The following is a 26,647-nucleotide window of genomic DNA, read 5'->3' as shown; positions in this document are numbered from 1 at the left end:
TTATAGGTAAGCTTTCTAGCTTACTGTGGGCCTGACACCGTGTAGCCCTTCTCCGCCCATGGGGACTCACTAAATCCTGTAACAATTCAGTGAGTTCAGCGTTCATTATTATTGTTACTCTTAACTTAAGATGTACAGATTGAGGCTTGGGGAGTTTAGTTTGTGGTTGGTTACGTCACTGTTAAGTGGTGTGGTCAGCACTTGAACCCAAGACCCATGGATCCACAGCTCTCGCTGTTATCCACTGTATTAAATTACCTTTGCTTAGAGAGAGTATTTGGCAAAGACAGGAGCCGGGCTCTAGCCATGGGGCCTTGCCTTGCCTTTTCAGGTTCAGCAGCTGCCTTGGGGTTGTGTGACAACAGAGACTGGGTTTTTGGCCACCCTCGAGTTGTGAGTGCAGGAGTGGCCTGGGGCTGGGAATGGGGGGCTAGAATTCAATAGTGGGATGCACCCAAAGTAGAGAAATGGACTAAGGGCTTTGATCCCCGAATTTCTGAGCTGTTGAATTGTCCCAATATTTCTCATCACATTCAGCAGTTCTGTATGAGCTGAATGAGTCAGCAGGACCTAAGGAAAAAGCTGAAGATCAAGAACGTGAGAAAGGAAGAGTGGGCAGATGCTAAAGGAAATCAGTGGGCACAGGAAAGATCAGGAAGCAACCAAAATAAGCTGGAGCTAGCCAGAGGGCCGCAGGGGTCAGAAGAGAGTGGAGGGGCCACTTGCTTTGGTTATCAAAGGGTGTCTTGTGTCTGTCTCCTGCAAGCCTAGTTCTGCTAGTGTGCTGGAGTTGGGGCCAAACCTGGTTTCCCAGGTCAGACTCTGCTGGTTCAGTCAGAGGCCAGGAAGTCCCTCACAGGGGAGACCATCAGACTCCTTTGTTCCTATCGTCTGAACAGAGTCTGAGGGTCTTGCAGTATATTGTAGAGGTTAACTTTGGTGTAACCTGTACCTTATGTTGCCGTGTCTCCATCGTAAACTCCTGATATTGCACATGTCTGGTTTTTGTTGGAAGTCTGCACCTTTCCCCCGTGGTAGTCCCAGACCAAGGGTGATACTTGGTGGTGCCCAGGGTGTCATCTGTCTTCTCAAGTCTAAGAGGAGAATGAAGAGCAGCTCCGATACGACAGGAGCATCACATGGTAATTAGCAGGAAGATGTTGCACCGCAGTGCCTCATCTGAGAGCCAGAGTCCTGGGTTAGGGAGTAAACTCTTTTACCCAGGTCTGACTGTATTCTGGCATCATAGGCACTCCTCAGGTTTCCGTGGCCCTCTCATCTCACTGAGAGTATCCCTTCTTCATGTGTCTCTCAGCTGTTCTCTTACATTTCTGCCCCTGGCTCTGGCCCCTTCAGCTTCCTTCTCCTTCCCTTTCCTTTCCCTCCTCTCTCCTCCTTTCACCGACAGTTTTGTTTGCACTCATAGTTGCCCATCAGTGGATCCATGCCTGTAAGTCAGTGTAATGCGAGCTGCTGTCTGTGGAACATTTAATGCATTTATTGCAGTGAGCCATGATCGTGCCACCGCACTCCAGACTGAGTGACAGAGTGAGACTCTGTCTCAAAAAAAAAAAAAAAGATTCAGGAACTAGAGGCTTTATATGCAGTCCAATACAGTAGACACAAGCTGCACATGGCTGTCTTCTTGTGTCCCTTGCTTGCCTTCCAGCCACACTCATCTTACACAAGAGGTCATGGGGACTCAGAGCGGTTGCCCCGCTGGTGAGTGGGGAAGTGGGTTCATGCCCAGGGGCACGTAGCCACTGCGTATATGCTTGCCACCACATCCATGGCCTTCACCCTCACTGTGCGTCAGTCAGTCACCATCACAAGGAGCCTGTTGCGGTGCCGACCTCTGGCTCTGCCTGCAGAGATCCCAGTTTTTGAGATCTGCATGTGCAGGGAGAGCATCCTGGGGGATGTGATGAAGTTAGCTGGGAAGTTGGCTGTGGCCCTGCAGTGGGCCTCACCACCAGCCCACTTGACCTTCATGTGGACTTCAGTCCTCTGGTCTCTCTCTGACCTATAGACCTGCACCATCCAACACAGCAGCTACTAGCCACGTGGGGCTCTTGAGCACTTGAAATGTGGCTAGTGTGACTAAGGAACTGCATTTTCCATTTTATTTCATTTTAATTAATTAAAGTTTAAATGTATTTTAGTAGCCACCTGCAGCTTGTGGCTACTGTATTGGACTGCATATAAAGCCTCTTGTTCCTAAATCTTTTTTTTTTTTTTTTTTGGGGACAAAGTCTCACTCTGTCACTCAGGCTGGAGTGCAGTGTTACGATTATGGCTCACCGCAACCTCTGCCTCACAGGCTCAAGTGATCCTCCCACCTCAGTCCCTTTAGTCCCCTGGCTAATTTTTTTAAAATTAATTTTTGTAGAGATAGAGTCCCACTATGTTGCCCAGATTGGTCTCAAACTCCTGGGCTCAAGTGATCCTCCTGCCTTGGCCTCCCAAAGTGCTGGAATTACAAGTGCGAGCCACAATGCCCAGCCTCTAAATCTTCTTAGCCAGGGTTCACTTATTAGTGGGAAATTACTCATGAAGTTTCTTGTTTTTGATACTTTATACATCACCAAGTCAATATAGTCACATTGTCAAAAAGTATATATGGAAGAAGAAAATCACCTATAATTCAATACCAAAAAGAACCTCCAAAAACGTATGGTGTACCTGCATAGACGTTTTTGCCTGGTTGTCATCACAGTGTATGTTTGCTTTCATGCCCTGCTTTTTCCACTTACAGATATATCATATGCCTTTTCCCTCATTGCTCCATAGCCTTCATAACCATCTGCTGCGTAAGATCCTGTTGATTTGATGACTCAAAGCCAACATAACCTTCCTGCCAGTTAAAGTTTAAAGGGGAAGTGAACTCTTACCATGGGAGCTCCCAGACTCTTCCCAGGAGTACTGAGGTTGGCTGGCTGTGGATCCTGTGGCCGGGTTTTCAAGGACCAGATGCATGACAGGGCACGGGCCAGCCTGGGGGTCTGGCAAATCCAACGCCTGGCCAGAGGATGCAGACCCTTCCCTGTGTTCAGGGGCAGGGTAACAGCTGCCTCTCCACGTCAGCAGCAGCCCTGCAGTGGTCACCACTGGTGGCATTTGGATGCCCTGTTTTGGGCAGACCATCTCTGTCTCTTGCATGGATCACTGCTGTCACCTCCAGTCTGGTCTCTGGGCACAGCAGTGAGGAGGCCACTCTCCAGCTCAGAGACCTTCAGCTACTTTTTGCCTTAACATTGTAGTGCAGTTCTTTTGCCTGGTGTTTAAGACATTCCTTAAATTAGTTCTAACTTCTTTCCTGTCTTCTTTCAAACTAGCCCCCTCCCCCGCTGCCCCACAGCCTCCTGAAGCGCTGAAGCCCCTGTCATTTTCTACCCCCGTACCTTGTCACCCTTACCCTTCATCACCACCCAGGTGAACATCACTCACCCTTCAGTGTCTTCCAATGCCATCTCCATTGCGGCTCCCCTCATCTTGGGTCCCACGTGTACCTTGTTCATTTGCCTGCCCTAGGGTGTTTTCAATTGTGATTGGATTGAAACTGTTTGCAGGGATCTCTGTCTCCCCCTAGATGATCGGTTTTGGGAGAATAGGGACAGGGTTTAACTGATCATGATTTTACTCCTTATAACCCTTCAGCACCTTTGGTATAATTCTGAACACAGAATAAATGTTGGAATAAATAAAGGTGACACTTCCCCATTACCTGATACGCATCACTTCACCTCCTCACCCGCCTTGCCTCATCCCTAAGCAACTACTGATCTACTTCCTATCCCTATAGATTTGCCTATTCTGGATATTTCATATGAATGGAATCATATCATGTATGATCTTCTGTATCTGGCTTTTTTCACTTAGCATGCATTCCAGGTTCATCCACGTTGTAGCATGAATCAGTATCTCATACCTTTTTGGGGCTGAATGCTATTCCCTTGTATAGATGATGTAGCATATTTTGTTTATCGATTCAGCAGTTGATAGATACTTGTTTTTATTTTTGGCTATTATGAATAATGTTGCTATGAACATTCCTAGACAGGTGTTTATGTGAACATATCATTTCTGTTCTCTTGGGTAAATACTAGGAGTGAAATTGCTGGGTCATATGGTAACTATGACCTTTTGAGGACCTGTTTTTCAAAGAAGCTTTACCATTTTACATTCCCACCAGCCATGTATGAGGGTACCAGTATTTCCACATACTTGCCAACACTTATGCTTATCTAGTTTTTTTTATTCTAACTATCCTATTTGGTGTGAAGTTGGATCTCATTGTGGTTTTGATTTGCATTTTCCTGATGATTAATGATGTTGGGCATCTTTTCATACATTTATTGGCCATTTGTATGTCTTAATGTGGAAAAAAGTCTTCTCAATTCCCTGCTTATTTTTACTTGGATTGTCTTTTTATTATTGAGTCTTAATAGTTCTTTATATGTTTTACATATCAATCTCCTGTCAGATATAGGATTTGCAAAAATTTTCTTTCATTCTGTGGACTGTCATTTCATTTTCTTGGTGGTATTGTTTATGGCACAAAGGTTTTAAATCTTTGATACAGTATAATTTATCTACTTTTTTTTTCTTTTTTTGCCTGTGTTTTTGGTGCGTCTTGTAGGAAAACGTTGGCTGACCCAAGGTCACGAAGATTCATGTCCATGTTTTCTTCTAAAAGTTTTAAAGAGATTTAACTAATAAGAAAAAAGTCTCACTTGTCCATACATTTGCCATTTCTGCTCCTCCTCATCCCTTTGTTTAGATTCCGGTTTTTTCATCTGGTACCATTTTTCCTTCTGCTTGAAGGACTTCTCTTAACATTTTTTCTTTTTCGCGTGCTGATCTGGTGATGAATTCTTTAAACTTTTGTATATCTGAATTTATCTTTCTTTCACTTTTTTTATTTTAAAATATGTATTTTTTTGCTGGATATAGAATTCTAGCTTGATACTTTTTGAGTTCCTTAATTTTTTTTTGTTTGTTTCTTTTCGTTTTTACTATTTTCTTATTTTGTTTTTAATGAGAAATTTGATATCTCTATTCTCTGTATGTAACATGTTTTTCCCCTCTTCTGACTGCTTTTAAGATTTTATCATTGATTTGGAGAAATTTGATTATGATATCCCTTGATATACTTTTCATGTTTCTTGTGCTTAGGGGTTTGTTGAGCTTCTTGGATCTGCGGGTTTGTAGTCTTCATCAAATCCGTTTCTTTACATTTCTCCCCTTCCACTAGGGACTCCAATTACTCCAATCTTAGGCACCCTGAAGTTGTCCCACAGCTCACTTATGCCCATTTCATTATTTAAAAAATTCTTTTCCTCTCATTTAATTTTGGACATTTTCTATTGCTGTACCTTTAAATTCACTAATGTCTTCTCTTGCAAGGTGTAATCTGCCATTAATCGCATCCAATGTATTCTCTTTTCTAAAATTTTTTAAAAGTTTTTTGTTATTTATTATTTATTTATTTATTTTATTATACTTTAAGTTCTGGGGTACATGTGTACAATGTGCAGGTTTGTTACATATGTATACATGTGCCATGTTGGTGTGCTGCACCCATCAACTCATCATTTACATTAGGTATTTCTCCTAATGTTATCCCTCCCCCAGTCCCCCACCCCCCTGACAGGCCACAGTGTATGATGTCACCTCCCTGTGTCCACATGTTCTCATTGTTCAACTCCCACTTATGAGTGAGAACATACGGTGTTTGGTTTTCTGTCCTTGTGATAGTTTGCTGAGAATGATGGTTTCCAGCTTCATCCATGTCCCTACAAAGGACATGAGCTCATCCTTTTTTATGGCTGCATAGTATTATGTGGTATATATGTGCCACATTTTCTTTATCCAGTCTATTACTGATGGACATTTGGGCTGGTTCCAAGTCTTTGCTATTGTGAATAGTGCTGCAATAAACATGCGTGTGCATGAGTCTTTATAGCAGTATGATTTATAATCCTTTGGGTATATACCCAATAATGGGATTGCTGGGTCAAATGATATTTCTAGTTCTAGATCCTTGAGGAGTTGCCACACTGTCTTCCACAATGGTTGAACTAATTTACACTCCCACCAACAGTGTAAAAGCATTCCTATTTCCCATATCCTGTCCAGCATCTGTTGTTTCCTGACTTTTTAATGATCGCCTTTCTAACTGGCGTGAGATGGTATCTCGTTGTGGTTTTGATTTGCATTTCTCTAATGACCAGTGATGATGAACATTTTTTCATGTGTCTGTTGGCTGCATAAATGTCTTCTTTTGAGAAGTGTCTGTTCATATCCTTTGCCCACTTTTTAATGGTTTTTTTTTTTCTTGTAAATTTGTTTAAGTTCTTTGTAGATTCTGGATATTAGTCTTTTGTCAGATGGATAGATTGCAAAAATTTTCTCCCATTCTGTAGGTTGCCTGTTCACTGTGCTGATAGTTTCTTTTGCTGTGCAGAAACCCTTTAGTTTAATTAGATCCCATTTGTCTATTTTGGCTTTCGTTGCCATTGCTTCTGGTGTTCTAGTCATGAAGTCTTTGCCTGTGCCTGTGTCTTGAATGGTATTGCCTAGATTTTCTTCTAGGGTTTTTATGGTTTTAGGTCTTACATTTAAGTCTTTAATCCATCTTGAGTTAATTTTTGTATAAGGTGTTAAGATATCCAGTTTCAGCTTTCTAGATATGGCTAGCCAGTTTTCCCAGCACCATTTATTAAGTAGGGAATCCTTTCCCCATTGCTTGTTTTTCTCAGGTTTGTCAAAGAGCAGATGTCCATTTATGTTTTTTAGGATGGAGTCTCGCCCCCATTGTGCAGGCTGGAGTGTAATGGCGTGATCTTGGCTCAATGCAGCCTCCACCTCCCGGGTTCAAGTGATTCTCCTTCCTCAGCCTCCCAAGTAGCTGGGATTACAGGCGTGCACCACCACACTCAGCTAATTTTTGAATTTTTAGTAGAGACAGGGTTTTGCCACACTGGCCGGGCTGGTCTCAAACTCCTGACCTCAGGTAATCCACCCGCCTCGGCCTCCCAAAGTGCTAGGATTACAGGTGTGAGCCACTGCACCCGGCCTGTTATTTATTTATTTTGAGACAGAGTCTTGCTCTGTTGCCCAGGCTAGAGTGCAATGGTGTGATCTCGGCTCACTGCAACCTCTGCCTCCCAGGTTCCAGCGATTTTCATGCTTCAGCCTCCTAAGGAGCTGGGATTGCAGGCATGAGCCACCATGCCTGGCTAATTTTTGTATTTTTAGTAGAGATGGGGTTTTATCATGTTGGCCAGGCTGATCTCCAACTCCTGGCCTCAAGTGATACGCCTTCCTTGGCCTCCCTAAGTGCTGGCATTACAGGTGAGAGCCACCATGCCCGGCCAGCCAGTGTATTCTTTATCTCAGACATTTTGGTTTTCATCTCTAGCAGCTCAATTTGAGCCTTTTTAATATTTTCCATGTTGCTACTTAACATTTCCAACATATTGAATATGGAAACAATAGCTTTTAATGTCCTTCTCTGCTAATTCTAATATCTGTGTCTGATCGGGGTTGATTTCCATAGATTGATTATTCTCTTCCCTATGGGTTGTGCTTTCCTGCCTCTTTGCATGCCTGGGAATATTTGATTGGCTGCCAGACGTTGTAAACTTTACCTTATTGCATCTTGGATATTTCGTATTCTTTAAATCTTCTGAGCATTGTTCTGAGATGCAGTTAAATTATTTAGGAACAGTGATCCTTTCCAGTCTTGCTTTTATGATTTATTAGATGAATTCAGAGCAGAGCTCAGTCTAGGGCTCTATTATTCCTCATTTTCAGGGCTGGTGGGAATAGGCACTGTTTCTAGCTTTTGTGGGTGCCAGGCACTGTTCTTGCTAATCCTGCAGATGTTTGTCCTCTGACTCTGGTTAGTTTCCTCACAGGCAAGAGCTGATCGGTGCTCTGCTGAATACTTAAAGGAGACGTCTCTCTGCACATCTCTGGGTTGTCTCTCTGTGCAGTATTCTCATCTCTGATCCAGACGGTAATAGCCTGGAATAGGGGAAATGGAAAACTAACTATAAGACAAAGACAGACTTTGGAGCGGCACCTGAGAAGAGAATTGGAGCATGAGGCAGCACTGCTCAGATCATGGTCCTTGGCCAGCACCGGCAAAGGCCGAGAAAGAGACAAGAACGTTTCGAGACCTTCCTAAGAGTTTGACAGAGTGGCTTTGTGTCAGTTGAATTGGATAATAACTACATTTGGGGCTTGGATTTTATGTTTCATTTTCCTATATTATTGTATTTTACAAGATAGTAAGTCTGACAGATGGAAATTAAAAACAAAAGCCTCCCGTACCTAGCCCTTTGCCACAGATAAACTGAGAAGGAAGGAGTGATGTAGGGGATTTGGATGAGCAGGGGGAGAGGGTGATGGTTGTGATTTTTAGCTCTGGTGGGTGTCGTTTGAGGAAACGGAAGGTCAGGTAGGGATGCTGGCAACAGTCACACCAGATACCTGGTACGAGGTGCACTGGGCTGTGTTCCCCACTGTGATCCCACTTTTATCCTCACCAGGGAACCTGAAGGGTTTCGGTGGCAGCCAGGGTCTCGTTTCAGGGAAGGGGCAAAGGCAAGGTTGGACCCCAAGCCTGAGTACTTTTCCACAGCAGAAAGTGCTTGCCCCTTTCTGCCGTGCCCCTTGGCTTACTGAGACTGGGCAAGCCTGCACAATCAAGGCTGGATCTTTCCTTCACTTGAGCCAAACCAAATTGATTTGTTTTCAGCAATGTCTTTTAAGAGTTAACCTATTCTGGGACTGGGTGTGGCGGCCTATGCCTGTAATCCTAGCACTTTGGGAGGCTGAGGCAGCCGGATCACCTGAGGTCAGGAATTTGAGACCAACCTGGCCAAAGTGGTGAAATCCCATCTCTACTAAAAATACAAAAATTACCTGAGTGTGATGACGCATGCCTGTAGTCCCAGCTACTCAGGAGGTTGAGGCAGGAAGATGGCTTGAGTCCAGAAGGCAGAGTTTGCTGGAGCCAAGATTGCACCACTGCACTCCACTCTGAGCTACACAGCGAGACCCTGTCTCAAAAAAAAAAAAACCAAAAAACCTATTCTAGAAAAGCTGTTTGAAGAAGTAGATTGGGTAGAATTTTGTGTGATGATGCAGATATTCTAAAGCTACCCTAGTCACAAGTGGCCATTAAGTACTCAAGATATACTTGTTCAAGCCCTGGTGCTAAATTTGTAATGTTATCTTAATTGATTTAAATTTACATATAAATGACCATATGTGGCTGGTAGCCACCATGGACAGTACAGGTAGAAGTCACTAACTGGGACAGTACGACCAAAACAATCCAAGTGACTGCTAATGTTTGCTTTCTTTTCTCCGGAACTCTTCTCATTGTTGGGAAACCCTTGCATTTTTACTTCTCAGGGAGATATTTTGGAACTGAAATTTGTGGTGGAGTCTTACTGCCAAGGACCAATTATGTTTCTAGAATAGGTTATAGCTCATTTCTGTTTTATAGGGAAGGAAGAATGGTGAGTATTATTGCAAGTTTTAGTTTTGTCAGATTAAATGGCTGACCTCTTTTTATGATGTCCCCAACTCTTGTTTTCTTTGTTAAACTACACTGGCTTTAGATGCATTTTTCTCTTTTCAACTGAAGATGGCCTGAAGGCAAATATAAAATACTCATTCACAGCCTGCATGGTGGCTCACGCCTGTAATCCCAGCACTGTGGGAGGCCGAGGCAGGTGGATAGCCCGAGCCCCGGAGTTCGAGACCAGCTTGGGCAAATGGTGAGTTGCCCATGTGAGTTGCCCATGGTGAGTCTCTACTAAAAATACACACAAAAAATTAGCCAGGCATGGTGGCATCCGCATGTGTTCCCAGCTACTTGAGGCTAAGGTGGGAGGACTGCTCTAGCCCAGAAGGAGATTGCACCACTGCACTCCAGCCTGGGTGACAGAATAAGACCCTGTCTCAAAAATAATAATAATAATAATTCACTACATCTGTGGAAAGTGTCTTTTTGGAGTGGATTCTCTGTGAATCTGCACATTGATCAGTCTTTTTTTTTTTTTTTTTTTGAGACAAGTCGTCACTCTGTCACCCAGGCTTGAGTGCAATGGTGCGATCTGAACTCACTGCAACCTCTGCCACCCAGGTTCAGGCGATTCACCTGCCTCAGCCTCCTGAGTAGCTGGGATTACAGGCTCATGCCACCACACCTGGCTAATTTTTGTATTTTTAGTAGAGACAGGGTTTCACCATGTTGGCCAAGCTGGTGTCGAACTCCTGACCTCAAGCGACCTGCCTGCCTCAGCCTCCCAAAGTGCTGGGATTATAGGCATGAACCACCATGCCCAGCCTATTAGTCAATATTTTATACATGGCTGACGTAAATAAAATAAAGAGCACTTCTGACTACTGTATTCTAAAACTGTAAAAATGGTCTATTGATTATATATTTAGTGTGACTATCATCAGCTATTTCCTAGTGGAGGGAATTCCCCTGTTGGAAGCAGGACGATTCTGAAAGTAGAATTGTAAAGATGTAGCACTGGCACTCCCACCGCAGCGTTATGTTTGATGCTGATTATCCAGGGACGGTTTAGGTCTTCACATTTTTGACCAAGATGAACAGCATCAAATGGAAGTGCCAGTTCAGAGACACGCCTGAGGCATAGCCTGACTTGGTGGTTCTCAATGTGTGGTCCCTGGACTGGCACCATCAGCATCACTAGGGAAGTTAACTAGAAATGCAGAGTCTCGGGCCCCTTCCCGCACTTACTAAGTCAGCAATCTGTGTTTTAACTAACCCACCTGGTGGTTCTGAAGCATGCTAAAGATTTGAGAATCACCTCAGTTTTTGGTGTTTATCCATTGGCTATTCCATTTTGTCCTCTGTCCTTATTAGCTCCGCCATAGCCACAGCGGCTCCCTGGTGTTACATCTCTACGTATGAGCCGCCATAGCAAGTCAGTGAGGACAGTGAAATTTGCCTCTTTAAGGGAGCAGAGGGACGTTTAATTGGGAATGCCAGGAAATCCGTCTTCTTCCCTGGAAGGACTGAGCGTTTATACTGCCCCTCCGCAAATCCCGATGTTGAAACTCTAATCCCAACATTACGGTATTTGGAGGTGGAGTCTTTGGGTGGTGATTAAGTCATGAGGGTGGAGACTTCATGAATGGGATTAGTGTCCTTATGAGAAGAGCTCAGAGATTTAGTTAGTTCCCTTTCCGCCATGTGAGAACATAGCAAGAAGACAGCCATCTGTAAATCAGGAACTGGATCCTCACTAAGAACCTGACCCTACTAGCACCCTGATGTTGGACTTCCAACCTCCAGAGCTGGGAGAAATAAATGTCTATTGTTTAAGCTACTCAGTTTATGGTATTTTGTTCTAACAGCCTAAAACGACTAAGACATTCTCCTTAGTCTAAGAGATATTCCTTTTGGAATAGACAACAAGAGAGACAGTGTAGAGTGGTGGAAAGAGTGTTGACTTGCACGAGAGAGACTTGGGTTTGAATTTCAACTCTTCTATTTAATTTTTAGCTACATAGGTAAATTTAACCTCTTTAGCTTTTGTGTCTCCATCATTAAAAAAAAGCATCAGTAACTTGACCATAATGCAATAAGTGAATTTCTTTTTTCTCTTTTTTTTTTTTTTTTTGAGACGGAGTCTCGCTCTGTTGCCAGGCTGGAGTGCAGTGGTGCAGTCTCGGCTCACTGCAACCCCTGCCTCCCGGGTTCAAGCGATTCTCCTGCCTCAGCTTCCCGAGTAGCTGGGATTACAGGCGCGCACCACCACACCCAGCTAATTTTTGTATTTTTAGTAGAGACGGGGTTTCACCATGTTGGCCAGGACAGTCTCGGCCTCCTGACCTCGTGATCCGCCCACCTCAGCCTCCCAAAGTGCTGAGATTACAGGCTTGAGCTACCACGCCCGGCCAACAAGTGAGTTTCAGCTGCCCAAACATCAGGGCACATTATTGCAAGATTAATGAAATGACTCAAGCAGGCCTCCAGGGCTGGCCGGCTTGGGGAAAGTTGTGCTGCTTCAGTCTGTCCTTGTCCTGGCTGTGGTTTAGCACCACCTAGTGGCGGTTGGGTGCTCTAGCTTAAATATCAGTAAGGAGGATTCTGGATCCTGCTCTTGATTGGAACTTTCAGGACAGTGGCAGTGATTCCAGGAATTTTCAGGTCAGTTGGCATCGTTCCATTGGCCAGATCTAGGGTGATTCAGCCTGGAGAATACCTTTTCTGCCTCCCTGCTTCTCAGCACCAGGTTGCTTGCTGTTTCCTACCTGGCCTCAGCCTCCTGTCAGCAACCCGCTTTCTCCAAAGATACAAACTTTAGCCTGTCTCCAAGTGGAAGGTTACCTGTCAAGTTACATCCAAATGCCTGTCATCACAAGGAGTTTTTACAGAATTGTTGATGACACTTAAGTGAGACATGAGGCAAGCAAAGGGCCCAGTACCTAGAAAGTACTTGAATGAAAACTCCCTTTTCCGGCCAGATGTGGTAACTCACACCTGTAGTCTCAACGCTTTGGGAGGCCAAGATGGGAGGATTCCTGAGGCCAGGAATTCGAGGCTTCAGTGAGCTATGATTGCACCGCTGCACTCCAGCCTGGGCAACAGAACAAGACCCTCTCTCAAAAAAAAAAAAAAAAAAAAGTAAGCCCTGTCCCATTTCCTGGCAGAAGAGAGAAACTGGATTCTGCGTATACGTGTGCATCCAACAAGCATTAAATACTGCTAGATGGCCTCATGGTGCAGTGGAACAAGCACAGCTACCTGGGTAAGCCTCAATTTCCTCACTTATGAAATGCAAATGATAATGTGTAACTCATAAGTATCATATTTTTACTCCAGAAAGTTAGGCGTAATCCTTGGGTGTGATTTCAAGTGATTCCCCAAAATAATCAATTCCTGTATCCTTGCGCTGCTCCTTGACATTGACGTGATGTGTTTGATTTCTGCCTCACTCTTTACTGAACCCTTCCCATGCTCGCTGGAGTAGGTGATGGCTTTGAGTAGGAAATGACTTCGTGAGTTTCTTCCGTAAAAGGCATATGGCAGTACAGGGCCAGAAGGTGCGGTGATGCAATAACCTATGCGTCAAAGTTTTCAAGCATTTAAAAATATATGTGTAAGCCCTAAACATAGTGCTTAGACCACAGAAGACATTCAGTAGATGTTAGGTTTTTCTCCCACTCAGAATACAAACAAATATATTTTGATGCACTGTCCAGTTTCTAAATTCAGTTGGTCTTTCAAAACTGAAGTGAAAAATGAAGTGTGACTTCTTCAGAGCAAACTAAGCCCCACCCTCTTAGGTCAGTGGGGGAGTCTCAGTTTTTAAAAATTTAGAATAAAGGAAAATCCGACGTAGTCCCCCAGGCACCTGTACTGGCCTCCTATGTCTGGACATGGGAATTTGCAGCTGTGGGAGCTGGCAGCAAGAAGACTTAGCTAGCCAGCTAGGCAGTTTTTTAAACGACAATCAGAGCAACACCTGGTCATTGGTAAATGTTTGGGAAAGTGTAGTGAAGTATATAGAAGCAAACAACTAGGAAATAAACCATCCCCTCCACCATGCAGATTCTTTTTTTTTTGGTGGGGGGAGACTGAGTTTTGCTCATGTTGCCCAGGCTGGGGTGCAATGGCTTGATCTCAGCTCACCGCAGCCTTCACCTCTTGGGTTCAAGTGATTCTCCTGCCTCAGCCTCCTGAGTAGCTGGGACTACAGGCATGCCCCACCATGCCTGGCTGATTTTGTATTTTTAGTAGAGACGGGGTTTCACCACGTTGGTCAGGCTGGTCTTGAACTCCCGATCTCAGGTGATCGGCCCGCCTTGGCCTCCCAAAGTGCTGGGATTACAGGCGTGAGCCACCGTGCCCAGCCTCACCGTGCAGATTCTAAATATGTCCACTCAGAGGCGCTGCCACTCATGGGCAGATTTCCTTTCCAGTCTTTTTTCTTTGAATTTCTGCTTTATATAGTTGAGATACACAATTTTTAAATCTTGCTTTTTTACTTTTCACATTATAACGTAAGGGTTTTCTTTTACAATTAAAAGTATTGTTTTTCATATTATACATATTTCTAGAAAAATTTAATCTAGAAATGTATGAAGTAAAGTGAAGTTTCTCTCTAATACCATCTGTCACTGTACCTAATAGTAGAAAGAAAATTTAAAATATTAAAGTATATGGAGTAGAAAGTGATGTTCCACTGTTATACTTCTACCAGTGTTAACCACTGTTTGGTTTTTTTCCCTTTTGCATATCAATGGTATCTGCAAATTACTGAAATGGAATTGTACTATAAATACACTTGTCAAGTTTGCTTTTTTCACTTATTAATATATTTTCAGTATGGGTGCAGTAGTTCACACCTGTAATTCCAGAACTTTGGAGGGCCGAGATGGACTGATCACTTGAGCCCAGGAGTTGTTGACCAGCCTTAGACAACATGGAGAAACCCTGTCTCTACAAAAAATGCAAAAATTAGGCAGTTGTGGTGGTGCACACCTGTAGTCCTATCTACTCAGGAGGCTGAGGTGGGAGGATTCCTTGAGCCTGGGAGGCTGAGGCTGCAGATTGCGCCCCTGCACTCCAGCCTGGGTGACAGAGTCAGGCTGCATCTCAAAAAAACCCCAAACATATATATGCTATCCTTCTGTAGTATAAGCATTTTCCAACATCACTACAACACGATTTAAATGACATTTTAAATAGCTATGTAACATTTCATCATGTATATGTACTCTGGTTTATGTAACCGTTCCTCTAGGGCTGCCAATTTGGATCTAAGTAAATATTTATTCACTTTTAAAAATTCTTTCCCAAAACTGTCTCAGATAACCTCACTGAGTCAGAGATAAACATTGTAAAGTTTCCCTTCCAGGGAGAGTTTATCATCTTACACTCTCAGCAGTAGCTTATGAAAATATGCAGTGACAACAATCACAAACTCTTAAAAAATCTTTGTTGATCTCATGGGTGAAAAAGCTCCTGTTTAATTTGTTTCTTAACACTAGAAGGTTCAGTACTTCTGCATGTTCAGTGATCTTCCTCTGTGATTTTTGGAATAGAGGTGATCTTCGCCCTATTATATAAAACATTGATTTCCAGCTCAGATTCCTTAGAACTTGCTAACCCTATTCCTGGAACCAGAGTGCTGTTTGCTGTGTTCTCCATACACTGGATCAGAAGCCCAAGCTCTGAAGTCCTGCGCTGTTTTCCTGGTGGCCTCCTCGCTCCCTCTAGGGACCCCGTCTGCAACTGCAGCCCCACCTCCTTTCCTCTCATCAGAAATGAGTTTACCTTGCCGGAGTTCCGAGAAGGAAGCGGTGAAACTGGGGAGCTCCACAAATAAAGATTTGGACTTTGTTTGTGATCAGACAGTGTGTGAATAGTTTTGCTTTCTGGTTGAGCAGCTCCTCTTAGGTGGGCTGTCTTTCCCTGCCCCCCCCCCCCGTCCCCCCACCGACGAAGTCTCATTCTGTCATATAGGCTGGAGTGCAATGGCACCATCTTAGCTCACTGCAGCCTCTGCCTCCCAGGTTGAAGCGATTCTCCTACCTCGGCCTCCCAAGTAGCTAGGATTATAGGCGCACGCCACCATACCAAGCTAATTTTTGTATTCTTAGTGGAGATGGGGTTTTGCCATGTTGGCCAGGCTGGTCTCGAACTCATGACCTCAAGGGGTCCACCTGCCTCAGCCTCCCGGAGTGCTGGGATCACAGGCGTGAGCCACTGTGCCCATCCAGGTGGGCTGTTTGTGTCCTCGTCACCTTGTTCCTGGGGAGGGACGGAGGGCAGCAGATCAGCTGTCACCTGGGTAGGTGTCCGATGTGGGAAAAACATGGGAAAGATACTCTAGTTAGTTCTCATTTTCTTTTCTAAAACTTCGAGTTCTCTGGAGTCCCTTTATAGAGAAGAAAGTTTAAGTAAAATAACAAATTAATGTCCATGGCTGTCAAGGGGGCTCTGCTGATGAACCCTGAGATCATCCAGCTGTAGGTAGACATTCTCAGTACCCCAGTTTAGAGAGTCAGAAAATACTGTGAATGTTCAAGGGTGGGGACCTTCTAGAAGAGAGGGCAACAATAACTTTGAGGGGAGGACAGGCGAGCAGCTTTGGAGACCTAAAGAGTTGCGGCCTTCTGTGTAAGTCCTATTGCCCCTTCCACGCAGCCCCACCCACATTCCCCTACTCCATTAAACTGCGTTTCAGGTTATAAAAATAATGCATAATTATTGCAGGAAAAAACAGTAATTGAAAATCACCTATTTCTTACACTCAAAGATAATGACTTAAAATTTGGTGTACATCTTATGTGTATGAGTGTACACATAATTCTGCCATCATATGTGTAAATGTGTTCATAACTGTAACTCACACACTTGTACACTTCCTTTAAAATATTTTAAGTATTTTTCCCTGTCAATAAATCTTTTTTGGAAAACAATCTTTTTATGGCTGCATAATATTCCAACATGTGGATGGGTCATCATTTAATAGGAGTTGGACATTTGATGCTCATTTTTAGCAACCTATTATAAATAAAGCTGAGATGATGATTTCCCTAGGATAAATTCCTGAAATAGAATTTTTGGGGAGAAAATATCTGAACTTTCTAAATTCCACTGACTTTTAATACCAAATTTCTCTCCTAAGAGCTTGTTTCAGCTTCTGCTATCCCTTGCAGAGTGTGAACAAGTATCTGTTTGTCTGTGTCGTTACTAACACTGGGGTTATCATTCTTTCTAAGCTTTGCTAGTCCCATAGGTAAAGCATAGGGTTTTTTGTTTTTGTTTGTTTGTTTTTGGAGGGACAGAGTCTCACTCTTTCACCCAGGCTGTAGTACACAGGTATGATCTCAGCTCACTGCAGCCTCAATCTCTAGGCACAAGTGATCCTCCTAGCTCAGCCCCCTAAGTAGCTAGGACTACAGGCATGCCCCACTACACCTAGCTAATTTTTTTGTATTATTATTATTCATAGAGGTGGGATCTTGCTGTGTTGCCTAGGCTGGTCTTGAGGTCCTGGGTTCAAATGATCCTCCCACCTTGGCCTCTCAAAGTGTTGGAATTACAGATGTGAGCCACTGTGACCGGCAGCAATATTTTTTAAATCATGAGGAAAGCTAAAGATTTTATTTTATAGTTATTGATCATTTATACTTCTTTTGTGGTTTGTCTGCCTATTCTTTACCCATTTTTTATATGGGAATGTTACCTGAGTTATTGTCATGTTAGAGTTAAATCCTTTTCTGTCATACAGTATAGATGTTTGCTCTAGTTTGTTATTGCCTTTTGGTTTATGGTGTTTCACGAAAGTGTGTGTGTGTGTGTGTGTGTGTGTAAAACCTACTGGAAGGAACTGTAGGAAATAATCCTTATTTACCTATCACCCAGAATGCACAGACATTTTTACATTGTAGTTTTGGTTTGGTATTTTTTATAAAGGAAATTAAATATTATATAAAAATTGTGTGTGTATTTTAAAACCTACTGGAAAGTACTATAGGAAATAATCCTTATTTACCTATCACCCAGAACGCACAGACATTTTTACATTGTAGCTTTGGTTCTGTATTTTTATAAAGGAAATAAAATGTTATATAAAAATTGGAATCATCTTGATTCCTTTTCCCATCCTCTCCCTTCCTTCCCTAGGGCAGCCGCTATTATGAATTGAAATTTTCCTACTGTTACCATATATGCTACTATCAATAAAAAACGTATAGTACTAGTTTGTGGCCGGGCATGGTGGCTCACACCTGTAATCCCAGCACTTTGGGAGGCTGAGGTGGGTGGATCACTTGAGGTCAGGAGTTTGAGACCAGCCTGGCCACCATTTCTTTAGAGGTGGCAAAACCCCGTCTCTACTACAAATACAAAAATTAGCCGGGTGTGGTGGTGAGTGCCTATAATCCCAGTTGCTCAGGAGGCTGAGGCAGGAGAATCACTTGATCCTGGGAGGCAGAGGTTGCAGTGAACTGAGATTGTGCCACTGCACTCCAGCCTGGGCGACAGAACGACACTCCATCTCAAAACAAAACAAAGCAAAACAAAACAAAAAAACGGTACTAGTTTGTGTATGTGTGTGCACACTCAAACTTACACATATACGATCACTGGTGTATGTTCAGGCATTTTGCCTTATTTGTACTGGTGTTCAGTTCGATTAATAATGATATGCATAGATCTAGTCCTTTCATTTTGACTGCTGTCTGGTATCACATCCAGTAAATATAGCTCCAGTTTCTTTGTCTATTTATCAATTCTCATATCTAGTGAACACTGAAGATGCTTGTTTTTCCATAACAACATTGCCGTGAACATCCATACATGTCTGTCCTCATGCATATTTGGTTAATCTTCTCAAGGAGCAACCTTAGAAGTGTGTCGTGGATTATGTGGGTTTTCAGATCTATTGGCCCTTGACAAATTGTTCCCAAGTAGTCATCCCAGTGGATGACACTCCCACCAGTGTGAAAGGGCTCCTTTTGTCCCACACCTTCCAAGACATGCTGTTAGATTTAGTAATTTTTGCCAGTCTGTGAAAGTGAGATAGAATCTCATTGTGGTTTTAGTTTGCATTATCCTGATTGTTGATAGGGTAGAGCATCTTTTTATTATAGATATTGGGGTTATGATTAATAATCCTGGTTGTTGCCTAAGGTATAACAGGTTTTCTATTCTATGCACTTTCTCTTCCTGCCCTTTGCTCATTTCCCCCATTGGGTTATTTATCTTTTTCTTATTGATTCATTGGTGTTCTTTGTGTCTTAGGTACTAATACCATTTTAATTTATTTTATTTATTTATTTTTGAGACAGAGTCTTGCCCTGTTGCCCAGTCTTGACTCACTGCAATCTCCACCTCCTGGGTTCAAATGATTCTCCTGCCTCAGACTCCCAAGTAGCTAGGACTACAGGTGCTTGGCACCATGCCCGGCTAATTTTTTTTTTTTTTTTTTTTTGAGACAGAGTCTCCCTCTGTCACCCAGGCTGGAGTGCAATGGCACGATCTCGGCTCACTACAACCTCCACCTCCTAGGTGCAAGCAATTCTCCTGCCTCAGCCTCCCGAGTAGCTGGGGTTACAGGTGCATGCCACCATGCCCAGCTAACTTTTTTGTATTTTTAGTAGAGGTGGGGTTTCACCATATTGGCCAGGCTGATCTTGAACTCCTGACCTCAGGTGATCCACCCGCCTCAGCCTCCCAAAGTGATGGGATTACAGGCTTGAGCCACTGTGCCCGGCCAATTTTTGTATTTTTTGTAGAGACGAGGTTTCACCATGTTGGCCAGGCTCATCCCAAACTCCTGATCTCAAGTGATCCTCCCGTGTCAGCCTCCCAAAATGCTGGGATTATAGGCATGAACCACTGTGCCTGGCCAGGTACTAATACCATTTTATATGTGCTTTGGCCATCTTCTGATCCATGGCTTACTCTTCCTTTTTTCTTTAACTCAACATGTACTGCACTCTGTTAGAGTATTGCCAAGCCCTCCCCTCCAAGTATGACGCTGACTTAGCTATATCCTCAAGGAATGTAGCATATACTCAAAGTATTAAAAAGTCCTACAGGAACCAACAGGAGGGCTGGGGAAACATTCAGACAACACTAGATCTGGTAGCAATGACCACCACAGCAAAGAAGATGTATTAGTCCATTCTTGCATTGCTACAAATAAATGCCTGAGACTGGGTAATTTATAAAGAAAAGAGGCTCGTGGTTCTGCAGGCTGTATAGGAAGCATATGCTGGCATCTGCTTGGCTTCTGGGGAGGCCTCAGGAAACTTACAGTCGCAGCAGAAGGCAAAGGGGGAGCAAGCACCTCATGTAGCTGGAACAGGAGGAAGAGAGGGAGAGTGGGAGGTGCTGTACACTTTTAAACGACCAGATTTCACGAGAACTCCCTATCACCACAACAGCACCAAGGGAGATGGTGCTAAACCATGAGAAACCACTCCATGATCCAATCACCTCCCACCAGGCCCTACCTCCAGCATTGGAGATTACATTTCAACATGAGATTTGGGTGGGGACAAATATCTAAACTATATCAGAAGGGTCTGGCCAGGTCTGAAGGAAAGGGCCATCCAGTTAAGCAAAGCACAGAGGCATGAAAGTGGGTGGTCAGCCGAGAGTCCTCATTTCTTTCCTAGCCTTAGTCTCTTGGCTCTTCAGCACCTCCGTTCCCACCTCCATGTCTCACCTGCAGCCAGGACAGCTGAGCACTTCTGCCTCCTCCGTCTCCACTGCTCTCCATGTGGCCTCAAGCCCTGTCCTGGGACCCTTGCCTCTGCCTCCCTGCTGGGGAGCAGGCTAGATTTTCAGCATTTTCATCTTCTAAACCTTGCTTATGCTCTTTTTTCCTTGTATAGAAGTTTACATTTTTGATGTCTATTGTTCAGTCAACCTTCATGCAATGTGCTTTTTATGTCTTATCTACAAAATCCTTCTCCATGCCAAAGTCAGACTTTCTTTTCTTATAATAAAAATAAATAAAATATCACAAAATAGAAAATTAAAAAGCTTGCAGTTTCTTTTTTCTTTTTCTTTTCATTTATTTATTTATTTATTTATTTATTTATTTTTTGAGACGGAGTCTTGCTTTGTTACCAGGCTGTAGTGCAGTGGCGCGATCTCGGCTCACTGCAAACTCCATCTCCCGGCTTCAAGCGATTCTCCTGCCTCAGCCTCCCAAGTAGCTGGGATTATAGGGATGCACCACCACACCCAGCTAATTTTTGTATTTTTAGTAGAATTGGAGTTTCATCATGTTGGTCAGGATGGTCTCCTGACCTTGTGATCTACCCACCTCGGCCTCCCAAAGTGCTGGGATTCCAGCCTGTAGTTTCTTATACTAGTTTCTGTTTTTTATACTTAGGGCTTTCATCCATCTGGAGGTTTTTGTATTTGTAGTTAAAGTTACTTCCTTTTTTATGCCTTTTCCGCTGCGTTGATGTTTTCAGGGTCCTCTCTGAGGTCTGAGGAGTGTTCTTTGACAGTCTTGTCGCTATCTGCTCTGCACTGCTTTGCCTCTTGTGGGCACCACCAGGCGAGGGCAGCCAGCGTTTGTCTGGTGGGTTTCTCTGTATCTCAGGCACTGTTTGTGACATTGGTGATTTTACTTTCATGTTGTGAACCCTGGCCCCAAAGGGCTTGTTTAACTTTTTGCGGAGAGTTCGTTCAGTTTCTGAAGCCCCCACATTGCCTGTTGAGTATGTGTTGAGCCTGGCACTGGAAATGCCCTCAAATCTGTGAATACTGCCAAGTAGGGGATCCCAGGACACCCTAATGATGCCTCTGCTGACCTTGAGCTCACAGCCCCATTGTGTTTTCCATAAGAGATGAGAGGGACTGATAAAGGGTGTTTACCTGTGTTAGCCTTATGGAAGCAAGAGTTCCCTGCAGGGAATCAGGGTGCTTTGAACTTCTCCCACTCCTGCTTACTCCTTTTAGGTCAAGAGAAAACAAAAATATCCTTCCAACAATGTGTGTTTTCTGCAGTTTAGGCGAGAAAAAGGTAGGAAAATAATAGTTCACCAATGTATAGGACTCTCCTGATAGGCGGTCACAGTGGTCCTGGAGCATACGTCCAAGGTGACTATCCTAAATGCCTGTGGGAAACTGCATCTTCATGAGAGACTTGTCCAGACGCCCTCTTGTGTTGCCTCTGCTGTCCCGCCACCAAATGCTTTGCTGGTGTCTTTCCAAGCAGAGAGGAGGTGCTGGAAGGTGAGCGTAGGATGACTTCCAAGTCAGCCCTTGAGTCTTTTTGCCAAATAGCACCTGCCAGGGCACCCTTCCTCCCGGCCTCAGCCTGCCTGCCTCTCGCCAAGGGCCACGGCATCTTTTAGGAACTGGAAAGTGTCATTGACAGTTGGCGGCTTTTATGTGTGCATTTCTGCCTAAAGATTTTGCTTTTCACTTTTCGCTTTTTCCACTGCATATTAAAATTTTTCTTTTTTGCCCTGTCTTTGTGTGTTTTTCCTTAGGCCGGAAGCTGAGAGGAAAAGCCTTTTATTTTGTCAACGGCAAAGTGTTTTGTGAAGAAGACTTCCTGGTGAGTGTGTCACCGCAGCCTCTCCTCGCATGTCCTGGCCAGAGGCAGAGGGCAGGGGCGTGGTGGGACCTGGGCCAGCGCACAGGGAAGCTGCACTGCTGGAGAGAGGGGCCCTGCCTTTCGTTCTGTAGATGCGTGGGGGTGGCCGTGTTCCCGAGGCCAATGGCAAACCACATAGCCTTGTACTTTGAAGAAACTGTGGGGTCACTTGACCCTGTTGCTGCTTTCTGCAGTTCTGCCTCTTCTACCATCCTGGACTCCTCCTCTTAGACCTCTGGACTGGGACCTGGGCTCTCTTCTTCTCATCCCACTCTCTCTGGGAATCTAGCTTCTCCCATGGACTGAAAGTTCATCCATGTGCCAGGGACTCCCAGACCTGAGCTCTAGCCCTGCCGCACCTCTGGGGCCAGCGGCTGGCATCCCACTGGCCCCTGGACATGTCCCCTGGGCTGTGTCCCAGCCTCTCACATACCAGCCGCTCACCATATTTGTGTGAACCAAGACCCTTGCCTTGGGTCCTGATCTGTGAGAATTGCCTCCTAGGTTTGTCCTCAACCCCACCTCCTTGAATGCAGCCAGGCGTTGAACTCTCTGCTGCCATGTCTTCCACAGTTCTGCCTCCGTTCACACCTCCGGCATGGCTCAGCCAGACTAGCTTAACGGCCTCCACACCCCCGCATCAAGAGGCCTTATAGGGCATAAACCTGGCCTGCTTGGTCCCAGCATGTGTAGGGTACAAAGCACGCTCAGAAGTTCTCCGAGGTCTGGACTCCCCAGCTTCCCACACCTGTGCAACCTCATGCCTTCATGCCTTTGCTTGGGCCATTTCCCCTGCTTGCAATGTCTTGCCCCTTTATTTTCCCAGAGTCCCCCAACAGCCTTCCTGTCCCTCCTGCTCCCACAATGGAGAAGCTCCTCTGTGCTGCCACCACGCCCGGGACCTGCCCTGGCAGAGCTGTGGGCTGTTAGCCCTGAGCATTATGTCTGTTTACAAGTCTCTCCTCCATTGACTGAAAGCTCCCAGGGCGAAAAGAACATGTGTCTTCACCTTCACACCTGCAGATTCTAACACGATGCCATGCAGAGTGGGTGCTTGATAGATAGTGGTTGAAATGACCCTGTCATCTCAGGGATGAGGAATGTGAGATGCAGAGATGGGCTCAGGGCCAGCTTCTCCCTGCCTTCCCTTGGAGAAAAGCTCTATTTGGTTTTCACTGAAAAGTTGATTCATTATGACTCCTGTTGGCCAGAAACAGACAAGCAAACCCAAACGGGCTTACGTCAAAAGGAAATTATTCCAGCAGTGCCTCAGGAGTCATTTTCTCCACAGTTTTTGGCCCTGTATCTCAGTGGTAGCTTCAGTCTCAGGTCCTGTGTGATGGCCAGATGTTGGCAGGACCCCAGAGTTTACATTCTCTCATTTTCACATCCGATGGGCAAAAGTGCCAGTCCCTCCTTCGGAATCCTCAACAGACATCTCCTGGAGTCTCATTGGCTCTTACTGGGCCACATGCCCACCCTTGGAAAAACTATCAGTGCTGGAGGAATGCAAGGCTCTGATAGACCAGGTCTGTCAATGCCCTGCCTAGGCCCTGGCGTGGAGCCAGCCCACATGATGATGGGAGCCACGTGGTGTGGGGCTGGGGGCTGGATCCCAAATGAAAATAAAGAACTATTACCCCCAGAATGGGGCATAGGTGCCAGCTGACAGAAACCTCCACCACATGGTGTAGAGTTGCAGAAAGTTTCCCTTTTTCATTTTTCCCACCTTCCTTTCATTAGGTTTCCCTCAGTTAAGTTGTGTTTGTTATACCCAAACTTCTAGTCTAGTGTGTAGCATCTAGTATGTTTTTTGAAGAGAGTACCTCATGTCTTTCAAGACTCTGTGTGTGTATGTGTTTAGGTAAGATAAGGTAAGGTAAAGTAGGTAATTATCAAGTTTCTTTGAAGCTAACTATAAAAGGTATTAACCAGAACCAGAGTTGAATTTGATTCCTGTCCTTACCCTTCGTTGGCTGTGTGACCTTGAAAAGGTCACTTAACCTCTCTGAGCTGCCCTCTGCTTCTATTTGAGGACTCTGGGTAATAACGTAGACCTTGCAGAATTGTCATAAGCATTAGAATGGTGGTTTAAGAATGCATCAGAATCCCCTGAAAGTCTTGTGAAAACACAGATTGCCAGAACCCACCCCCCGAGTTTCCAAATCAGTAGGTCTGGAGTGGAGCCCAAGGATTTGCATTTTTTACAAGCTTTCAAGTGATGCCAGGGAACTGTTCTTTGAGAACTACTGAGATGGGATTAAAGCATCTCTATATACAGTCCCTTACATAGAGCCTGGCATGCTGTGGGTGCCCAGACACAGTCATTGATAGAGTGAGTGGTACTAGTATTTGTGATGGCTTTTATGGCAGAGAATATTCTGTGACTCAGCCCACAGCTGTGTTGTACTTGGGGAATGACAGAATTCTGCACAGAGTGACACATCTTTCTGAGAAATTCCTTATAATCCTCTTGGCTGGTGGGGAGGTGGCTGATTCGTCTTCCGAGTCTGAGTTTAACTTTCTTTTCTTTTTCTTCTGCAGTACTCTGGTTTCCAGCAGTCGGCTGACAGGTGTTTTCTTTGTGGACATCTGATCATGGACATGGTGAGTAGGTCAGCCAAAGAGAACAGCATCTCAGGTGGAGGAGGAGGCGTTTAGAGAAAAAAGATATTAATAATTGAGGACAGTGTTTCTTATCTTGATTTGTGGTTACAGCTGGACGCAGTGGCTCACGCCTTAATCTCAGCACTTTGGGAGACTGAGGCGGGTGGATCACGAGGTCAGGAGTTTGAGACCAGCCTGGCCAATATGGTGAAACCTCGTCTCTACTAAAAATACAAAAATTATTCGGGAGTGGTGGTGTGTGCCTGTAGTCCCAGCTACTTGAGAGGCCGAGGCAGGAGAATTGCTTGAACCCGGGAGGCGGAGGTTGCAGTGAGCCGAGATCACACCACTGCACTCCAGCCTGGACAACAGAGTGAGAATCCATCTCAAAAAAAAAAAAAAAGACATCCCTATAAAGTGCAGCTTGCTTGATCTAATAGAACCTACATTGCTGGCTTTTATTGGAATTAACATCTTCAACCATGTAGAGCACATGATGTCATGTTTCCAGTAATGCTTTCTCCTCCTCTGGGCTGTTTGAATCACACTGGCCTCCCTCTGGCTTCTCTGTGATCCTTGCGGCATCCCAGGTGAGATGCTAAATACGGTCGGTTTTTACTGCAGAAATCTCAGCTACCTTGGAGTCAAATGGAGAAAGCCAGAGGAGCAAAGTTTTTCTCCCTGTGTTGTGCCCAGCTCACACCATTACTAAGATGAGTTTTTTGGGCCTGTCATTTAGTTCTGAGATAGCAGAGCAAGGACCAGGTTTTATACATTCCATTCCTTGCTCAGTCACTGGCTCTCTGAGGTTATCTTGGGTTTCAGGTCTTCAGTGGAGACAGTTTTTCCCTGGAGGGTTAGGTTATGAGGTTAATGAATACAAGGTCAAATTGTTCACCATTGTAAATCAGCCTTTAAGAAGTTCTTTAAGGCCGGGCGCAGTGGCTCACGCCTGTAATCCCAGCACTTTGGGAGGCTGAGGCAGGTGGATCACCTGAGGTCGGGAGTTCGAGACCAGCCTGACCAACATGGAGAAGCCCCGTCTCTACTAAAAAAAATACAAAATTAGCTGGGCCTGGTGGCACATGCCTATAATCCCAGCTACTAGGGAGGCTGAGGCAGGAGAATTGCTTGAACCTGGGAGGCAGAGGTTGCGGTGAGCCAAGATCATGCCATTGCACCCCAGCCTGGGCAACAAGAGTGAAACTCCACCTCAAAAAAAAAAAAAAAAAGAAGAAGAAGTTCTTTAATATACTGATTAGAGGAAATGATTATATAACATACTTTTAGTTGGAAAGAGTTAAATCCCTCTCTAAGCTGACTCATTAATTTCATTCTAAAGAAGATAATTTCTAATCATTAGTATTTTTAATTTTACCTTTTTATTGAGAAGTAACTGAGAGTAAAAGATACAAATCTTTTCACATGTGCATATACCCCTGTAACCACCACCCAGATCAAGGTGTAGAACACTTCCCAAACTCCAGAAAGTTCCTTCTTGTCTCTTCCCACTCAAGACCCCACTCCCACAAAGGCAACCACTATTCCAACTTCTACTGCCAGAAATTCATTTTGCTGGTTTTGGAACTTCATATAAATAGAAACTTATAGATGCTTTCAGGTCTTATTACATATGTTTTTGAGCTTCATCCATACTGTTATCTGTATCGGTAGTTCATTGATTTGTATTGCTAAGTGAAATTTCGTTGTATGGATATAGCACAATTTATTTCTCCATCTCATGTTGATGGGGATTTGGTGGTTTCTAGTTTTTTGCTATTTATGCATGAAGCTTCTGTGAACACTCTTGTGCATGTCTTTGATGGACATAAACATTCATTTCTGCTGGTTATATGCTAACATTTATAAAACATCAGTGACCCAGAGCCCTCCCTATT

The 26,647-nt window shown here is 44.3% G+C and overlaps 1 protein-coding gene across 1 annotated transcript in view; it reads left to right on the top strand.

The window, feature by feature from the left end:
* Window positions 1–26,647, top strand: part of LIMD1 (LIM domain containing 1) — an 85,419-nt gene that overhangs the window by 46,950 nt on the left and 11,822 nt on the right. The window contains exons 3-4 of the mRNA XM_007983926.3: window positions 22,036–22,103; window positions 24,687–24,749. Coding sequence (XP_007982117.2) covers window positions 22,036–22,103; window positions 24,687–24,749 — 131 coding nt within the window. The remainder of the gene's footprint in view (window positions 1–22,035; window positions 22,104–24,686; window positions 24,750–26,647) is intronic.

Source organism: Chlorocebus sabaeus, chromosome 22 (genome assembly GCF_047675955.1).
Source record: "Chlorocebus sabaeus isolate Y175 chromosome 22, mChlSab1.0.hap1, whole genome shotgun sequence".
In the NCBI taxonomy this organism is placed as follows: Eukaryota; Metazoa; Chordata; class Mammalia; order Primates; family Cercopithecidae; genus Chlorocebus; species Chlorocebus sabaeus.
The sequence above is the reverse complement of the archived record's forward strand: the minus strand, read 5'-3'. Positions and strand labels throughout refer to the sequence as shown.